Source organism: Lathyrus oleraceus, chromosome 5, assembly GCF_024323335.1.
Source record: "Lathyrus oleraceus cultivar Zhongwan6 chromosome 5, CAAS_Psat_ZW6_1.0, whole genome shotgun sequence".
Taxonomy (NCBI): Eukaryota; Viridiplantae; Streptophyta; class Magnoliopsida; order Fabales; family Fabaceae; genus Lathyrus; species Lathyrus oleraceus.
The window spans coordinates 392,810,267-392,831,473 of NC_066583.1; the positions used below are offsets into that span (position 1 = coordinate 392,810,267).

Here is a 21,207-nt window from a genome sequence, read left to right on the forward strand (position 1 = left end):
AATCATGGGATATTCCATTAGAATAAAAAAGTTCCTCAAAAAATTTATTTTCAAATTCTCCACCATGATCACTTCTGACTCTGATGATTTTAGCGTCAAATTCGTTTTGCACTTTGGAACAGAAGCTAGTGAATACAGAGTGAGACTCACTCTTGTGCTTTAAGAATTTTACCCATGTCTAGCGACTAAAATCATCAACAATAACTAGTCCATATTTCTTTCCATTGACTGATGTTGTTTTGACAGGACCAAACAGATCAATGTGAAGAAGTTCCAGAGGCTTAGAGGTAGAAACAATATTTTTCTTTTTAAAAGACGATTTTGAAAATTTTCCTTTCTGACATGCTTCACACAGAGCATCTGAAGAAGGCTTCAGCTTGGGTAGACCTCTGACTAACTCGAGTTTATTTAACTGAGATAGCTTTCTCATGCTAATGTGGCCCAAGCGTCTATGCCATACCCATTGCTCTTCATGAACAGACATTAGACATTTTACATTTTGTTCTTTTAAGTCTGAAAGATTTATTTTGTAAATATTGTTTTTCCTCTTGCCAGTGAATAGGACTGTTCCATTGTTCTGGTTAATTGCTTTACATGTTTTTTGATTGAAGATTACATCATAGCCGTTATCACTTAATTGACTTATTGATAACAGATTATGCATTAATCCTTCTACATAGAGAACATTAGATATAGAGGGAAGAGTACCATTACCAATAGTTCCGGAGCCTCTGATCCTTCCTTTCTGATTTCCTCCGAAACCTACGAAGCCAACATCTTTAAGTTCCAGGCTTTGGAACATATACTTTCTTCCCGTCATGTGTCGCGAGCATCCAGAGTCCAGGTACCATGACTAGTGTCTTAACTCTGCTGCATAAGATATCTGCAACATAAACAATCTTATCCTTTGGTACCCAGAATCTTTTGGGTCCTTTGTGATTAGTTTTCCCAGAGTTTCTTAACACTTTGGGTTTTCTGGCATTATCAAAATGTTGCGCTTGTGTATGTGTGTAGTGATAAGAAAACGGAGATTTATGGCTAAATAAAGTGTAGTAGTTCCCCAGTGTAGGAAACTACTACTATGGCTAACTGGAAAATGGAAAGGAAAGGAGAAAAGGAAATTCTAAAAAGAATGGAAAATGAACTAAGGCAACGAAAATAAAGTTGCTGAAAAGAAAATAACTAAAAAGCTAGATGCTGTAAAAAAATTCAATTGCAGAGCGTAAGTGTAGATGTCCCCATTTTTCAAACTTTGGTCCTTTATATATTGCTCATAGGTCTTTGGTAGTTGAGATAATTAAGGGTTGCTGGTTGAGTGAGGAATCCACGGGGAAGTGCTTCTGTTGCAGAAAATTTAGGCATATTTTGAATCCTTCTGTTGACTGCTTCCAGCGTATATTTTGGCCATGTGACGCTCATCATGGGCTTGTGATGTTCGTCACAGGCTGGGCATGACGGTCGTCATGCTCCTTGTGACGGTCGTCACATCAGCATTTTCTGTAATTCTGGTTTTCTGCTTTTTTTTGTGCTTTCTCATCTGTTTCTTCTTCTTTTTCTTCATTTTCTTCATTTTGCTCATTAATGCTTGGAGATTTAAATACCTGCAAAAACAACTCGAATACTTGCGGAATAATCAGAATATTAATTAAAGGGGTATGCTCTTTGAGTGTAAATCAAGGAAAATATCTGATATATTTTCGTGTTATCAAACCTCTTTTACAGTTTTAAATTTTTGTTTAAGTTTCTGATATGAGTTTAGAGTTTCAGACAGGCGTGATTCGAGGTCAGAGCGAGAAAGATCAGAAAATACCTCTCCGGATTCAGATTCTCCACCTGATGTATTCCTGGAGGTGGTAGACATGAGTGCAACATTTTCCTGTTCATCTGATTCTGATCCCGAGGAATCAAATCCACTATCATCCCAAGTAGCCATCAGTCCCTTTTTGGTTCTGAAGGAACTTTTCTTGAAATTTTCTCTTCTAGAGCTTTCTTTCTTCAACTTGGGACATTCGTTTCTGTAATGACCTGTTTCCTTACATTCACAACAAGTTATATCTTTGTTAGATTTACCTCTTGAAGTTGATTCTGATCGATCTCCTTTGGGTCTTGGTTTTCTGAAGTTATTATTCCTTTTTCTTCAGAGTTGTTTTACTCTTCTGGTTAAAAGGGATAATTCTTCTTCATTGTCAAAGTCTTCCTTTTCAGAGTCATCAATGTCTTCTTCTTCAGCCTGGAAGGCTTTGTTTCTATCAGATTTGCGTCTTTTTGATCTGGACTTTAGTGCTACAGACTTGATCTTCTTTTGAGGCTCATCTTCCTCCAGTTCTATCTCGTGACTTCTGAGTGAACTGACGAGTTCTTCAAGGCTGATGTTGTTCAGATCCTTTGATAGTTTTAAGGCTGTGACCATAGGACTCCATTTCTTTGGAAAGCTTCTGACGATCTTTTTGACATGATCCGCAGTTGTATATCCTTTATCTAGCACTTTGAGTCATGCAATTAAAGTTTGGAATCTAGAAAACATTACCTCTACAACTTCATCGTCCTCCATTTTAAAGGCTTCATATTTCTGGATTAGAGCCAGAGCCTTTGTTTCTTTGACTTGAGAATTTCCTTTGTGAGTCATCCTCAGAGAGTCAAGTATTTCTTTAGCTGTTTCCCTGTTGGTGATCTTTTTATATTCATTGTAGGAAATGGCGTTGAGTAGTATCGTTCTGGCTTTGTGATGGTTCATGAATTCACGCTTCTGATCATCTGACATTTTTCTTATGGGAATAGCAACTCCAGCGTCTGTCACAGGTGGTGTGTAGCCAATTGTGACAATGTCCTAGAGATCAGCATCATAGCCCAGAAAGAAACTTTCAATTATGTCTTTCCAATAATCAAATTTCTCTCCATCAAAGATTGGAGGTTTAGCGTTGTAACTATCTCTTTCATTGGTGTTGGCCATAGTTTTTCTCACTCTGGATCTCTCTACACTGTTAAGTGTTTGATTAGAAAATCAATAACAGAGCCGAAGCTTTGATACCAACTGAAGGTTGAGAAAAACAAGAAAGGGGGGTTTGAATTGTTTTGGAAATAAAAGCTTTTTCAGAAATAAAAACACACCGAATTTTATACTGGTTCGCTTGAAAATCAAAGCTACTCCAGTCCACCCGACCAAAGTGATTTTGTCTTCAAAAAGGACTTACACCACTAATCTTGAAAGATTACACGAACAATCATCTAAGATAATAATCTCTTAGCCCTCTCAAGTATACAGACTACGCAGAGTCACTTGAGGAAATAATTTAAGCAAAAAATGAGTTGTAATGTAAAGTGCTTCTAACAACAAGCAAGTATTACAAAAAAGTATAAAAGCAAAAGCTTTTCACGTAAGAGCCGTAACTCGTGAAAAATAAGAGAGAGTGTGAATGTTGTTTCTGTGTGTCTCAAGTGTCTCTCTAGAGAAGTAATTTGTCCTTTATATAGTAGTTGAGAAGGACCGTTGGAGTGATGACAAAAACTTGGTCATTGATGAGTATTTAATGTCATTACTTCTATTGTTTCTCTCTATAACCATTTTGTCCGCCTCTTTAATTCTTTCTTAAAATACTTCCTTTCCATAGTGAGATTTCTTTTCGTTACGCGTTCTGGACTTGTGAATCTTCATCAGAGTCTTGATGTACCAGAGTCAGTCTTCAGAGGATGATTACGTCTGACTTCATTAGAGCTTCTCAGTGTTCTAGTCTTCTTAAGTATCAGAGTCTAAAGCCAGTAGTCTGTTGGAGCTTCTGACTTTTTGTTGTCTCTCTTTGATCAAAATCAGAGCGTCCTGGACGTATTCCTTTCTTAATGGCGTCTGATCATCTAATACTTTATATCTGACATAAGTTTGTATCTGATGTATGGTCAGAATCCTCCGTGAGTGTTCAGAGTCCTGCATGAATGTTCAGAGTCCTGCATGAATATTCAGAGTCTTGCACACTTAGAAAAAATCTCGTTAGGGTGCCATTTTGGGTTTCATCCTTTGTTATCATCAAAATCTTAGAAATTTATTGTAGAACCAGTTTTGTTCTTACATGGAGTACTCTTGATCTATGAGGGGAACCAAGATATCTCTCGTGTTCTTTATCTTTAAGCATTTACCGACTTTTATCACATAGTAATCACTTAGGAAAGTTTCTTAAAACAAGTCAAAGACCGGAAAAAAATTTATAGTACCTAATTCACCCCCTTCTTAGATACACACTCGACTTACAATTGGTATCAGAGCGGGTTATTGGCAACTTGCTCCTTAGATCCATAAGATGGCTTCGGCAAGCGCAAACCCAGTTTTCAAAGATGGTGGTAGTAGCAACAAACCCCCTCTATTTTCTAGAGAATATTTTGGCTTTTGGAAAATCTGCACCAAGGCACATTTAGAAGCACAAGGAGATGGTATATGGGAAGCCGTTGAAAATGGTCCGCATAATCCAACTAGTATGTTTAATGGTGTTGGCACTCATAAGGTTAAAAGTTCCTATATGAAGATGATAAGAAAAGAATACTTAATGAAAATAACACTATCAATATTCTTCAAAGTGCATTAAGTATGGATGAGTTTTTCCATATCTCTCAATGTAAATCGGCAAAAGAAATATGGGACACTTTGGGGGAGACTCATGAAGGAACCATTGAAGTTAAAAGGTCCAGATTGAACACATTGAGTCAAGAATATGAAATATTCAGAATGCAACCCAGAGAATCCATTGTTGCATTGCAGAAAATATTTGTTCATTTGACGAATCATTTAATTGCACTCGGAAAGACCTTTACAAATGATGATCTCAGCATCAAAGTGCTAAGATCCTTTAGTAGAGAATGGCAACCAAAAGTCACGGCTATATCAAGAAGAAATGTATTTCTACCATGACGTCCGCATCATTATTCGGAAAACTCCAAGAACTTGAACTTGAACATGGAAGACTTGAAAAGCATGAAAGTCAAGAGAAGAAATCCAAAGGCATTGCTTTGAAAGTAGATTCAAAAGAAGATAAAGATGATGGCGCACCAGAGGAAGATGAAAATTTCATGCTCCTTGTTAAAAGGCTTGGTAAGGTTTTTTGGTAAAAATGACAAATCCTTTTATGCAAAAAGAAATAAACATTTCAGGGAAAAAAAGGCTTCCACGTCTACACAAGACGTCACATGCTATGAATGTGGAAAGCAAGGTCATATAAAGCCGGGTTATCCGAAAGTCTCCAAGAAAGGTGGATTTAAAGGCAAGAAGGAATTCAAGAATAAAAAGGCGTACGTTGCATGGGAAGATAATGATATAAGTTCTTCATCCGGATCAGAAAGCGACGAATGTGCAAATTTAGCATTGATGGCTTCACATCATTCCGATGATGAAAAAGATGAGGTTAGTAACATTTTTTTATCTTTATGATAGTGATTCACAAGTTTCCATAAACGAACTTCTGAAAGAATGCACAATTTTGTATAAAACAATATCATCACAAAAGAAACTAATTTCACCTCTAGAAGAAAAAGTCGTGACAATGGAAAAAGATATTGAAGATGAAAAACAAAAGATGATTTGTGAAAAACAGAATTTTGTATGTCAAAATTATGAATCACATTATTTCCAAATTGTCCAATTAAAAATGGTTCTTGAAAGGTATGAGAAAGGACAAATTGGATCGGAAGGTGTCCTTACTCAACAAAGATATTCCAATGATAAAAGTGGACTTGGTTATTCAAAGTTTTCCAAACCAAGTTCTAGTAAAACTATCTTTGTTAAAGCTAATGACCAACCATCAAAAGAGAAAGTGAACAAACCAAAAGTTGTTCATAACTATACTAAAAGGAAAAGATTTGTTAAAAATAAATCTTATGTTCCTAGATGTATAAGCAATTTTGAACCTACTTGTTTTTATTATGGAATAGTTGGCCATACACCTAATACTTGCTATGTTAGAAACTTTAGTATGGCAGGTGGGAATTATATGTGGGTAAATAAAGGTACTAATTATGAAGGACTCAAATAAATTTGGGTACCTAACAAAACTTGATTTGTTTTATAGGTATGCTTGAAAACCACATCAAATCTTTGGTATCTTTATAGTAGTTGTTCCAACCATATGTCAGAAGATGTTAATAAATTTTCAAATCTAGTTATTAAGGCCAAGGGTTATGTTTCATATAGAGATAACAATAAAGGTAGAATTCTTGGCATAGGAAAAGTTGGATCACCATCTTTCATATACAATGAAGATGTTCTTTATGTTGAAGGACTAAAGCACAAGATCAAGTTTGTGATAAAGGCTTCAAGATCAAGTTCACCAAGGATGAATGCTTGATTAAAGATGAAGTCACACATGAGGTAAAACTCAAATGTAAAATATTTAATAATATATTTATGATTTCCCTTGATGATTTGTCTTTGAAGGTAAAATGTCTCATGGCAAACAATAAAGAGTCTTGGCTTTGGCATAAAAGATTCACTCATATTCATATGGAACATTTGAATAAGCTAATAAAACATGATCTTGTTATTGGATTGCCTAAGATAAAGTTTGTCAAAGGTAGATTATGTGATGCATGTAAAAAGGGAAAGCAAACCAAATCAACTTTCATATCAAAGATTGTGGTGTCCACTATAAGGTCAATACAATTGTTGCATATGGACTTATTTGGTCCATCAAGAACAAGAAGCTTCGAAGGTAATATGTATGCTTTAGTTGTTGTCGATGATTTTTCTAGATACACTTTGACATTCTTTTTAGTGCAGAAAAGTGATGCATTCAAGGCATTCAAGAAATATGCGAAGCAAATCCAAAATGAGAAATCACTAATTATTACCTCCATAAGAAGCAACCATGACGGAGAATTCCAAAATGCCTCCTTCAAAAAGTTTTGCGAAGAACATGGAATATTTCATAATTTCTCGGTCCCAAGGACTCCTCAACAAAATGGAGTGGTGGAAAGAAAGAATATGTCACTTGTAGAACTTGCAAGAATAATGCTTAGCGACTCAAATCTTCCAAAATATTTTCGGGCGGATGCGGTGAACACAACATGCTATGTAAGTAATAGAATTATTATCAGGCCTATAATGAAAAAGACCCCCTATGAACTCTTCAAATGAAGGAAACCAAGCATCTCTTACTTTCACATTTTTGGATGTAAGTGCTCTATCTTAAACAATGACAAAGACAATCTCGATAAGTTTGATGAGAAATCCTATGAAGGTATTTTTCTTGGATATTATCTTTCTAGTAAAGCTTTTAGAGTTTATAACAAAAGAACTTCAACAATAGAAGAATATATGCATGTTTCATTTGATGAATCTAACACCTCGAAAGAGGATGAAGTTATTTGTGATGATGATGAGATTATAGGAAATCCTACGGAATATTCTACCAAAGTCAACGATGGTGATCAAATAAAAGACAAAGAGGAGTTCACTCAACATGAGTCACATAAAGAAGATCTTCCTCAAGAATGGAGAAATCATAGAGATCATCCTATTGACAAAATTATTGGAGACATAAATCAGGGAGTACCTACTCGGTTGAATCTTAAAGATACTTGTCTAAACATGACTTTGGTTTCTCAAGTTGAACCTTCTAAAGTCACAAATGCCTTATGTAACACCCTTCTAAAATACCCCAAATTTTTAATTAAAACAACAAATATATATCAGAGTAGATATGCAATTAAGGGTGTCACACAATCACTTCACACATTTCACCAAAATAACTGTCATGCTCTTTATTTAATCAAAATAAACATTGCATAATTCGCAGCGGATAGAAATCAAATCAATCATGCAAAACATGTAACACATTACATGTAAACTGGTTCAACAACCAACAATAAAACAATTAAAACATCCCTTCCCGATGTTACATCTACCAGAGCATGACCCACTAAGGAACTACACTAGACTCCAAGTACTAGCTCCTACTCAATCACTGCTCGTTACCTGAAAAATAGTTGTAAGGGTGAGTTCCTCAATCGATATAATACGCATTATAAAATATCATGTAATGCTAAGTAATTTAACACATATCATCACCCTAATCAGATCACACATATTCAGCAACGGCAATATCAACTCATAATCATCATCATCATCATACTCAAACTCGACACAACCATAAAACACACGTATAATATTGGAATACATCCATTCATATTATACGCCATACATACATACATGATGCAATGAGACTCCATGCATGCGATACCGACTATTCGTGAACATATAGTTCAACCTCACCGATCAAATCCAGATACGGCTACCAAGCCCAATAGTCCCACTCATTTGAGACCTAGTGACTCACTCACTAATTCCTCACCATGGGAATTAGCTACCACCCCAAGGGCTATGATATGCACGCTAATCACCTAGCATGCAAACATCAACAACAATCCACAATACTAACTCACTAATTCCTCACCATGGGAATTAGCTACCACCATAAAGGCCACAACATGCAAACTAAATCACTTAGTCATGCAAACATCAACAATCATCCACAATGGACCTATGCTCACACTCTAAGCCATAAACAGTCCATTCATAATTTCATACATGATAGATACATTCGCAACATTATGCATATCATCATACATCATCAACATATTCACCACATAATCATATCATGTCATACCACATAATCAATCACAGCATTAGCACGCTCTACTAATACCTATACTACTCAAAACAACGGGAACTGATCCCTACTCTATCATACACCAGCTAAATTACATTACTCAGCTGAACAACCAAAAACTGCACAACAACAGCACAGAAAAATCACAATCCTGCCCATACGCGTATTGCCTAGTCCCATACGCGTATGGCCCAATTCTCAGCCAAATCCCATACGCGTACCACCTATCTCATACGCGTATGCTACGCGTACCACTTCCCCATACGCGTACCAACAGAGACCAAACCACGTTCAAAACATCATCTTCTTCATCCATACGCGTATTGCCTAGTGCCATACGCGTACCAGACCATCTCATACGCGTATTGCCTAGTGCCATACGCGTATGACCAGAAACCAGATTTCCAGATCTGCTATGGTTTTCTCTACCACGAGATTCCTCAGATCCAACCTCCCACAGTCCAATTTTTCACAGTAATCACTCATATCATCTACACGAATCATACCCTATTCGATTTCACAAATGCTAACATTATTACATCTAATTCCTACGAATTTCTCCAATTAAAACTCATATTTCGTTCATTCAATATTTCACAATTTTTCAGCATATATCATTCTAATCAGAGTCAAATCCATGGTTTATCACTACCCACTACATGTTATCCCATAATACCCATTAATCGACGATAAACCCCCCTTACCTGAATTAATCTGGCAATCCTTTAGCTTCGAGCTCTTCCTCTCTTCAACCCTTGTTCTCTGGCTCTTTGCCCTTTTTCCACTTTAGAGTCGTTTCTCTGTTTTCACGTGAAAACCTCTTTTTACCAAAAATGGAACTCTTTTTTCCTTATTTCCAACTTATATATATTTTCCAATAATTATTATTCCAATAATAATAATAATAATAATCCAATAATTCCAATTATTTAATTAAATTAATAAATATAATATTAACTTAAATTAAATAATTATCTTATTTTTATCGGGGTGTTACAACTCTCCCCCACTAAAAGAGTTTTCGTCCTCGAAAACATACCTCAAGCGAATAACTCCGGATAAGACTCCTTCATCTGATTTTCAAGTTCCCAAGTCACATTGCCACCTGCTGGTCCTCCCCAAGCTACCTTTACCAAAGCAATCTCTTTACCCCACAACTGCTTCAACTCTCGATCCTCAATCCTCATAGGTGATGTTTCAACAGTCAGGTTATCTCTCACCTGGACATCATCTACTTGGACCACATGCGACGGATCAGGAATGTACCTCCTCAACTGAGACACATGAAAAACCTCATGCAAATTCGCAAGTGACGGCGGTAAAGCGATACGATAGGCTACCTCCCCTATCCTCTCCAAAATCTGATAAGGACCAATAAATCGAGGTGTCAACTTCTTCGACTTCAAAGCTCGACCAACCCCAGTTATCGGAGTGACACGAAGAAACACATGATCCCCCTCTTGAAACTCAAGTGACTTCCTCCTCTTGTTGTGATAACTCTTCTGACGACTCTGAGCAATCCTCATCTTCTCCTGAATCATCTTAATCTTTTCCGTAGTTTGTTGAACAATCTCCGGTCCAACCACAGCACTCTCACCGGACTCATACCAACATAAAGGTGTCCGACATCTCCTACCATACAAAGCTTCAAACGGTGCCATACCAATGCTCGAATGAAAACTATTGTTGTAGGTAAACTCAATCAAAGGTAAATAACAATCCCAAGCACCTCCCTTTTCCAAAACACAAGCCCTCAAAAGATCCTCTAGTGACTGAATCGTCCTCTCAGTCTGACCATCAGTCTGCGGATGATATGCAGAACTCAATCTCAGCTTAGTTCCCAAAGCCTTCTGCAAACCTTCCCAGAACTTCGATGTAAATCTAGGATCTCTGTCCGAAACAATACTCGACGGAATACCATGCAAACTTACAATTTTCTCAATATACAACTCAGTTAATCTCTCTAACGGATAATCCATTCTGATCGGAATGAAATGAGCCGATTTTGTCAATCTGTCAACAATCACCCAAATAGCTTCAAAATTCTTAATTGTCCTCGGTAAACCAGAAACAAAATCCATACTGATACTGTCCCACTTCCACTCTGGAATAGCCAACGGTTGCATTAGCCCAGACGGCTTCTGATGCTCAATCTTTGACTTCTGACAAGTCAAACAAGAATAAACAAAACTCGCAATTTCTCTTTTCATTCCCGGCCACCAAAATAACTTTTTCAAATCATGATACATCTTCGTAGCTCCAGGATGAATACTCAAGCCACTACGATGTCCTTCCTCAAGAATACTCTTCTTCAGTTCGGTAACATCCGGAATACACACCCGATTACCAAATTTCAAAACACCATTCTCATCAACTCTGAATTCACCACCTTGACCTTGATTCACTAGAGTCAACTTATCAACCAAAAGTACATCGAATTTCTGACCCTCTCTGATCTCATCCAGAATACCACTCGTTAACTTCAACATTCCCAATTTAACACTATTGTGAGTACTCTCACACACCAAACTCAAGTCTCTAAACTGCTCAATTAAATCCAATTCCTTAACCATTAACATAGACATATGCAATGATTTCCGACTCAATGCATCAGCCACTACGTTTGCTTTACCCGGATGGTAATTCAAACCAAAGTCATAATCCTTCAGAAACTCAAACCATCTCCTCTGTCTCATAGTCAGCTCTTTCTGATCAAACAAATATTTTAAACTTTTATGGTCACTGAAGACCTCAAATCTTGACCCGTACAAGTAATTCCTCCATAACTTCAGAACAAATACCACAGCTGCCAACTCTAAATCGTGTGTCGGATAGTTCCTCTCATGAACCCTCAGCTGTCTCGAAGCATAAGCTATAACCTGCTTATTCTGCATCAACACACCACCCAAACCCAACAATGAAGCATCACAGAAAACCTCAAATGGTTCCGACGAACTCGGTAATATCAGAATAGGAGCAGTAGTTAACCTCCTCTTTAACTCTTGGAAACCTTCTTCACATTTTGAGTCCCAAACAAACGCTTGCCCCTTTCTAGTCAACATCGTTAACGCCAACTTAGAAAATCCCTCGATGAACTTCCTATAATAACCAGCCAAACCAAGAAAACTCCTTATCTCAGAAACTGACTTCGGAGCTTCCCACTTAGATACCGCTTCTATCTTAGAAGGATCAACAACAACACCATCTCTTGAAATCACATGACCAAGGAAACTAACTTCTTCTAACCAAAATTCACACTTAGAGAGTTTAGCAAATAACTTCTTTTCTCGTAGAACTCCTAAAACCACTTTTAAATGTTCAGCATGCTCTTCTTCAGATTTCGGATACACCAAAATATCGTCAATAAACACCACAACAAACCTGTCTAGGTACGGATGGAAAATCCTATTCATATACTCCATAAATACCCCAGGCGCATTAGTCACACCAAAAGGCATTACAGAATACTCATAATGTCCATACCTTGTTCTGAAAGCAGTCTTCTGAATATCCTCAGTTTTCACACGTATCTAATGATACCCCGATCTCAAATCTATTTTGCTGAACACACTCGCACCAACCAACTGATCCATCAAATCATCAATCCTCGGCAAAGGATACCGATTCTTGATCGTCACTTTATTCAGTTGCCTGTAGTCCACACATAACCTCATAGTACCTTCTTTCTTCTTAACCAATAACACTGGTGCACCCCACGGTGACACACTCGAACGAATAAATTTCTTATCCAACAGATCTTCCAGCTGACTCTTCAATTCAGCTAACTCAACAGCAGACATACGGTACGGAGCCATCGACACCGGCCTAGTACCAGGTACCAAATCAATCGAGAACTCAACTTCACGCTCTGGCGGTAATTCATTCACTTCTTCAGGAAACACATCAGGAAAATCACACACCACGGCTAGATTGCGAATCACAAGTTTATCTTTAGCCTCCAAAGTCGCTAACAGCATAAACAACTCTGCCCCATCTGCTACTGCCTCATTCACCTGCCTTGCAGATAGAAACAAACTCTTCCCTTCCTCAATCTCAGGAAAGATCACAGTCTTATCAAAACAATTGATATAGACTCGGTTAAACACCAACCAGTTCATACCCAGGATAACATCAATCTGCACTAGGGGAAGACACACGAGGTCCATCCCAAAGTCTCTACCAAAAATACTCAAAGGGCAATTTAAACAAACTGAAGTAGTAGTCACTGAACCCTTCGCAGGAGTGTCAATCACCATACTCCCATGCATCTCAGATATCTCTAATTTAAGTTTCACAGCACAATCCAAAGATATAAAGGAATGAGTCGCACCTGTGTCAATAATAGCTACAAGAGGAAAGCCATTAATATAACACGTACCTCAGATCAAACGATCATCTGCAAAAGTCTCAGAACCCGATAAAGCAAAAACCTTGCCTCCCGACTGGTTCTCTTTCTTCGGCTTAGGACACTGTGGACTGATATGACCCACCTCTCCACAGTTGAAACAAGTCACAGTCTTCAACCGGCACTCTGCAGCCAAGTGACCACCTTTTCCACACTTGAAACACTTCTTCTCAGTACTGGTACACTCATGGATACGATGTCCCGCCTGACCACATCTGTAACACTTAGCAGGGGCACTGGAGTCTCCCCCACTAGGTCTCCTCATCCCACTCTGTCTCTGGAAACCTTTGCCAGCTGCATACGGTTTCCCACGATCATTCTGATTCTTTCCTTTCCTATCAACCCTTTGCTGATAGCTCTCTGCTCTAGCCTTGGTATCCTGTTCAAAAATCCTGCAACAGTCAACCAAATCAGAAAACACCCTAATCCGCTGATACCCAATAGCCTGCTTGATCTCGGGACGTAACCCGTTCTCAAACTTCACACACTTTGAAAATTCCCCATTAGCCTCGTTATAGGGAGTGTAATACTTCAACAGCTCTGTGAACTTAGCAGCATACTCAGTAACAGACCGGTTGCCCTGCTTCAATTCCAAGAACTCTATCTCTTTCTTTCCTCTGACATCCTCTGGAAAGTACTTCCTCAGGAATCTCTCTCTGAACACCGCCCAAGTGATCTCAGCATTCCCAGCAGCTTCCAACTCAGTGCGGGTAGCAACCCACCAATCATCTGCTTCCTCTGACAGCATATGCGTACCGAACCTGACCTTCTGGTTATCGGCACACTCAGTCACTCGGAAAATCCTCTCAATCTCTTTCAACCACTTCTGAGCACCATCTGGATCGTATGCTCCCTTGAACATTGGAGGATTGTTCTTCTGGAACTCACTCAGCTGACGAGCAGCTCCCATTCCCACAACATTCGGATTCCCCCCAAGTACTCCAGCTAGCATACCCAGAGCCTCAGCAATCGCAGCATCATCTCTACCTCTTCCAGCCATCTCTATTCTGAAAACCCAACAAGCTAAAACAATAAGTACTGATAGGGTTACACAACACCTATCATGTACAGGGAAACAGAATAATTACGACTCGACTCGACCGACTATGCTCTGATACCACTAATGTAACACCCTTCTAAAATACCCCAAATTTTTAATTAAAACAACAAATATATATCAGAGTAGATATGCAATTAAGGGTGTCACACAATCACTTCACACATTTCACCAAAATAACTGTCATGCTCTTTATTTAATCAAAATAAACATTGCATAATTCGCAGCGGATAGAAATCAAATAAATAATGCAAAACATGTAACACATTACATGTAAACTGGTTCAACAACCAACAATAAAACAATTAAAACATCCCTTCCCGATGTTACATCTACCAGAGCATGACCCACTAAGGAACTACACTAGACTCCAAGTACTAGCTCCTACTCAATCACTGCTCGTTACCTGAAAAATAGTTGTAAGGGTGAGTTCCTCAATCGATATAATACGCATTATAAAATATCATGTAATGCTAAGTAATTTAACACATATCATCACCCTAATCAGATCACACATATTCAGCAACGGCAATATCAACTCATAATCATCATCATCATCATACTCAAACTCGACACAACCATAAAACACACGTATAATATTGGAATACATCCATTCATATTATACGCCATACATACATACATGATGCAATGAGACTCCATGCATGTGGTACCGACTATTCGTGAACATATAGTTCAACCTCACCGATCAAATCCAGATACGGCTACCAAGCCCACTAGTCCCACTTATTTGAGACCTAGTGACTCACTCACTAATTCCTCACCATGGGAATTAGCTACCACCCCAAGGGCTATGATATGCACGCTAATCACCTAGCATGCAAACATCAACAACAATCCACAATACTAACTCACTAATTCCTCACCATGGGAATTAGCTACCACCATAAAGGCCACAACATGCAAACTAAATCACTTAGTCATGCAAACATCAACAATCATCCACAATGGACCTATGCTCACACTCTAAGCCATAAACAGTCCATTCATAATTTCATACATGATAGATACATTCGCAACATTATGCATATCATCATACATCATCAACATATTCACCACATAATCATATCATGTCATACCACATAATCAATCACAGCATTAGCACGCTCTACTAATACCTATACTACTCAAAACAACGGGAACTGATCCCTACTCTATCATACACCAGCTAAATTACATTACTCAGCTGAACAACCAAAAACTGCACAACAACAGCACAGAAAAATCACAATCCTGCCCATACGCGTATTGCCTAGTCCCATACGCGTATGGCCCAATTCTCAGCCAAATCCCATACGCGTACCACCTATCTCATACGCGTATGCTACGCGTACCACTTCCCCATACGCGTACCAACAGAGACCAAACCACGTTCAAAACATCATCTTCCTCATCCATACGCGTATTGCCTAGTGCCATACGCGTACCAGACCATCTCATACGCGTATTGCCTAGTGCCATACGCGTATGACCAGAAACCAGATTTCCAGATCTGCTATGGTTTTCTCTACCACGAGATTCCTCAGATCCAACCTCCCACAGTCCAATTTTTCACAGTAATCGCTCATATCATCTACACGAATCATACCCTATTCGATTTCACAAATGCTAACATTATTACATCTAATTCCTACGAATTTCTCCAATTAAAACTCATATTTCGTTCATTCAATATTTCACAATTTTTCAGCATATATCATTCTAATCAGAGTCAAATCCATGGTTTATCACTACCCACTACATGTTATCCCATAATACCCATTAATCGACGATAAACCCCCTTACCTGAATTAATCCGGCAATCCTTTAGCTTCGAGCCCTTCCTCTCTTCAACCCTTGTTCTCTGGCTCTTTGCCCTTTTTCCACTTTAGAGTCGTTTCTCTGTTTTCACGTGAAAACCTCTTTTTACCAAAAATGGAACTCTTTTTTCCTTATTTCCAACTTATATATATTTTCCAATAATTATTATTCCAATAATAATAATAATAATCCAATAATTCCAATTATTTAATTAAATTAATAAATATAATATTAACTTAAATTAAATAATTATCTTATTTTTATCGGGGTGTTACACCTTAGATAATGATCAATGGATTCTAGCCATGCAAGAGGAACTTAGTCAATTTGAAAGAAATCAAGTATGGGATTTGGTTCCTAGACCAAAAGGTAAGCATGTTATTGGTACTAAATGGATTTTTAAAAATAAGCTAGATGAAAATGGTATCATTGTAAGGAACAAGGCAAGATTATTAGCCCAAGGATATCATCAAGAGAAAGGTATAGATTTTGAGGAAAAATATGCTCCTGTTGCTAGACTAGAGGAAATTACATTGTTGTTGGCATATGCTTGTTCTTTGAATTTTCAGTTGTACCAGATGGACGTTAAAAGTGCATTCTTAAATGGATACATACTTGAAGAAGTTTATGTAAGTCAACTTCCAGGATTTGAAGACTTCAAACATCCTAATCATGTGTACAAACTCAAAAAGGCCTTGTACGGATTGAAGCAAGCACCAAGGGCTTGGTATGATAGGTTAAGTAATTTTCTTTGCGAACATGGTTTCGAAAAAGGTAAAAAGGATACTACTTTGTTTATCAAAAGAATTAACCATGATACTATCTTAGTGAAAATTTATGTAGATTACATCATATTTGGATCCACAAATGAATCCTTATGTGAAGAATTCTCAACAATCATGCGAGGAGAATTTGAAATGTACATAATGGATAAGTTGAATACTTCCTTGGGTTGCATATCAATCAAACAAAGAATGGGATATTCATCAATCAATCGAAATATTGCAAAGAACTTCTCAAAAGATTTGACATGGATACTTGCAAAGATATATCCACTCCAATGGGATCGGGGACATATCTTGATCATGACGAATCCAGAACTTCAATTGATATCACTAAGTATCGAGGTATGATCGGTTTGTTGTTGTATCTAACGACTAGTCGACCTGATATTATGTTTAGTGTATGTTTATGTGCTCGATTTCAAGCATATTCTAAGGAATCTCATCTCACTGATGTGAAGAGAATAATGAAGTATCTCAAAGTAACATCCAATGTCGGCTTATGGTACCCCAAAGTTAGTATATGTAGTCTTGTTGGTTTCTATGATGTAGATTATGTAGGATGCACGACATACAGGAAAAGCACGAGTGGAACATGTCACATTTTTGGAAATTCTCTACTTTCTTGGTCGTGTAAAAAGCAAGCGAGTGTGTCTCTCAGCACTGCAGAAGCAAAATATATCGCTGCCGGTAGTTGATGTGCACAAATACTTTGGTTGAAGCAACAACTTCTTGACTATGGTGTAAATCTAGGTAGCATCTCTCTCAAATGCGATAACAAAACTGAAATCAATATTTCAAAGAATCCAATCATGCACTCGAGAACCAAACACATCGACATTATACATCACTTTTTAAAGGATCACGTCCTAAAAGGTGACATTGATATTTCTTTCATTGATACTCAAAATCAACTCGTGAATATCTTTATAAAGCCGCTTTCTCGAGACGTTTTTAAAAAAATTAGAAGAGAGCTTGGGATTCTAAATGGAGGTGACATATAATTCCTCAATATTTATTCATTATACTCTATAATGAATCAAAGGTACACAAAATTTTAACTATCAAAAAATTTATTTAATTTGTAAGAATGTGAGTTTATCATTATATTTATAATTTTTCATTTTACATGATGCTAAAATAATTTTTATGACATGTATGGTTAATCCAAAGTTGCATTATTGTATGTTATAACATTTCAAAGTGATAAATTATAGAAATTTCATGCATGCTGCCAGTTATGAAGTCACTGTTTTTTCATGCATTAATCGATTAACCAAAAGTGACTAATCAATTAACACCCCTTTTCATGCGTATTTTCTGCATATTTTGTTGCTGTAATCGATTAACCATATTCGGTTAACCGATTACACCTAGAACGAATTGCCACTTATGTTAATTTATTTATGCAGAAATATATTTTATTCATGTTTTGTCTTATTCATTTAAGTGCTTTTTTTAAAAAGTCTTTCATTTTCCAACTTCTTCATTGATATTCTTCAAAGCTTTCAACTCTCATTTACTCTCTTCTTCAAACTTCTTCTTCCCCAAATATTAACTCCGTTTAACCAAAATTAAAACCCACTCCATTAAATATACTTAATAACCCCTTCACACCTCTCAACTTTCATCTCAAAACCCTCTCCCTTCCAAATCTGAAAAATCTCTTCTCAAACCCTAACTCTCCAAACTTTCACTTCCAACCATGGCACCATCAAGAAAAGAGAGAGGAAAGCTTCTAATGAGAGAAACTAGCTCTGACCCAACTGATGTAGAAGAACAAGCTCCTACAACAAAGTCAAGGAGGCTAAACTTTGATGTCAGAAATCGATCTCTTATGCCGGTAAAATATGTTAACCTCACATCTTTTCCTGCATAGTTGAAGGAACAAGGTGTTGATAAACTAGTGTCTGAGTTTGATTCATATTACCCTGACATAGTTAAGGAATTTTTTTACTTCTTTGCAAATTGGTATGGATGAATTCGAAGATCACATGGTTTATGCTAAGGTTAGAAACATTGAGATTAGTAAGGACATGGATAATTTTGGAACAATTTTAGGTATTTCACATGAAGGTGAATTTATCCGTCAAGGTTTTCAACCAAACGATGGAGAGTGGGAAAGTTACAGCAAGATGGATTACTATTTTCAAATCTGTCGTGGCAACCAAGTTGATGTTTTGAGTGGACAAAACCTATCATCCTCTAGGGTCCTCTGTTATGCTAAGAATTTATCGGTTAGTGACCGAATGCTTCATTATGTTATTGCATATGTCTTATTTTCCAAATAATTCCCAAATTAATGATGTTGAGATGCAATTAATCTATGCCATCAAGAAAAACATCAAGGTGAATTGGGAGCTCACTATCGTGTATCACATGAAACACCAACATATTCTTAGTGGTGGTCTTCCGTATGCAAGGTTGATTTCTCGCATTTTGGAATCAAGTGGTTTGGCTTTGAGGAGGGAACCTCATAAGAAGATGACGAAAAAAGATTATGAAATCAATGCGAGAAAGGCTCTTAAGAATAACGAAATTATAAAGGATGGAGACAAGCGATTCAAGTACAAGGAAGATTCTTATTTAAATGCTCCACAACTGGTTCCAGAAGGCGTTTATACAAATGACATGCTCTACACTAATATGTGTTCCATTGAGGCTACCATGAATCGTAACCACCATGAACACAAGCTTGAAATGGCATCGCTTAAGAGAATTTTTAGAAACCTAACCTCTTCCCGTAACCGTGAACCTATTGAAGAGGAAGAAAGTGAAGAATGAGAAGAATGAGATGATGAAGAGATCAAAGATATGTCAGAAAGTGAATAGATGTCTTGTATTGCATTGTATTGCTATTGTGTTTCTTTTTTACTTGTGTTCTAATGTTTATGTTATGTTCCTAGTACTTTATGTTTTGAACAATTATGTGTTTTGTTTCCGTACAACAATTATGTTATGCTATATGTGTTTATGTTATGTGTTGTGTCTATAATTGTTTTGCTAAATTCATACAACTTACGAAGTTTCAATTGTTAAGTCTTTTCCCTTCCTTTTTGGTAATGACAAAGGGGGAGAAGTATTTTTATTATGTTATTTGCTTTTTCTCTAACAAAGTGCAGCTAGCAAAATCTCTTTTGAGCATTGATCAAGGGGGAGCATTTTAAACTCTATCGATATTAATCAAGGGGGAGCATTTTGTGTTAGAGAAACAAGATTGAAACAAACTTTCAAGATATGGTTATCATCATCAAAAATGGGGAGAATGTGAAAGCATGATTCTCAAGTGTTTTGATGACGACAAGATTCTACAAAGCAAGAATGAATTGACAAACAGAAATGGCTCAAAGACTTCTAAAGCAAAGACAAATTTCATATTATGTCAAGTCTTGAAGAAATACTTATGGATTGATCATGAATGATAAGGTATATATTATTCAACCTTTCTAATGAGTATACAAGTGTTCAAATTCTCATACATTCATATCATGTTTATTTAATATGTTTGGATGCATCTTGCCAAAGTTTTTCTCTTTGAAAAATAACTATTTTTGCATTCTGTAGAGTTGTTAATCGGTTAACAACATTGTGCTAATCGATTAATAGACGAAAATTTTCAAATCTTGTGCACGTCACAAGGGTGTAATGGATTAACCACTTTTGGTTAACCGATTACCACTGTACCAGTGCCTGCAAAAATTACATTTTTTCATTCCCTTGGTTTTCAAAAATAGTTCTTGAAGCATGACATCCTTTCATGATTTGTACTGATTTGTAGAGGTGTATTAGAGCTATATAAACACCATTTCTTCAGATTTTAATCACACCTCCTTTTGCAAATTTTCAAACATTCAAATATTCTCTTCATCTTTCAAAAATTCTCTAAGTGTTCAAAACCAGAAGTTTAAGAGTGAAATTTTCTGCCCTTAACCTTTATAGAAAAGCATTCTAAGTTTCACTTCATTCATAGTGAACACTTGTATATCATTAATAGATTGTTTGTTATAAGGAGAAGATCAATCCATAGATTGATACTTATACAATTCCATTTCACATACTTATAAAAAATTCAGATTACTTTGTGCATCCTTGTTGTCCAGGATTGTTGGAAATAAGAGGTTCATTAAAGGGAGGATTGTTCTCTTTTTGAACTTAGTGAAAATCCAAGAGGATTATACTTGGTGTGATTGTTAGTGTCTGTATAGGAAGACTAAGAAGAGTCTTGTAAAAGTCCTAACAATAGTAAAAACTCTTTTATGTTGAAAGGGGACTGGAGTACTCTCGATCTATGAGGGGAACCAAGATATCTCCTGTGTTCTTTATCTTTCAGCATTTAACGCTTTCATCACATAATAATCACTTAGGAAAAATTCTTAAAACAAGTCAAAAACCGGAAAAAATTTCATAGTACCTAATTCAACCCCCCTCTTAGTTGCACACTCAACTTACACTTCTCTTTATACAAGAAACGTCTTATTCCACGTTTCCCACGATTAGACG

General features: G+C 37.0%; 1 protein-coding gene across 1 annotated transcript; it reads left to right on the forward strand.

Annotated features, from left to right (window-relative positions):
• Nucleotides 1-16,955: 16,955 nt before the first annotated feature.
• On the forward strand, nucleotides 16,956-17,405 carry LOC127080945 (uncharacterized mitochondrial protein AtMg00810-like). The gene has a single exon (XM_051021229.1). It carries the CDS (start codon nucleotides 16,956-16,958, stop codon nucleotides 17,403-17,405), a length of 450 nt encoding a protein of 149 aa, XP_050877186.1.
• Nucleotides 17,406-21,207: the final 3,802 nt, after the last annotated feature.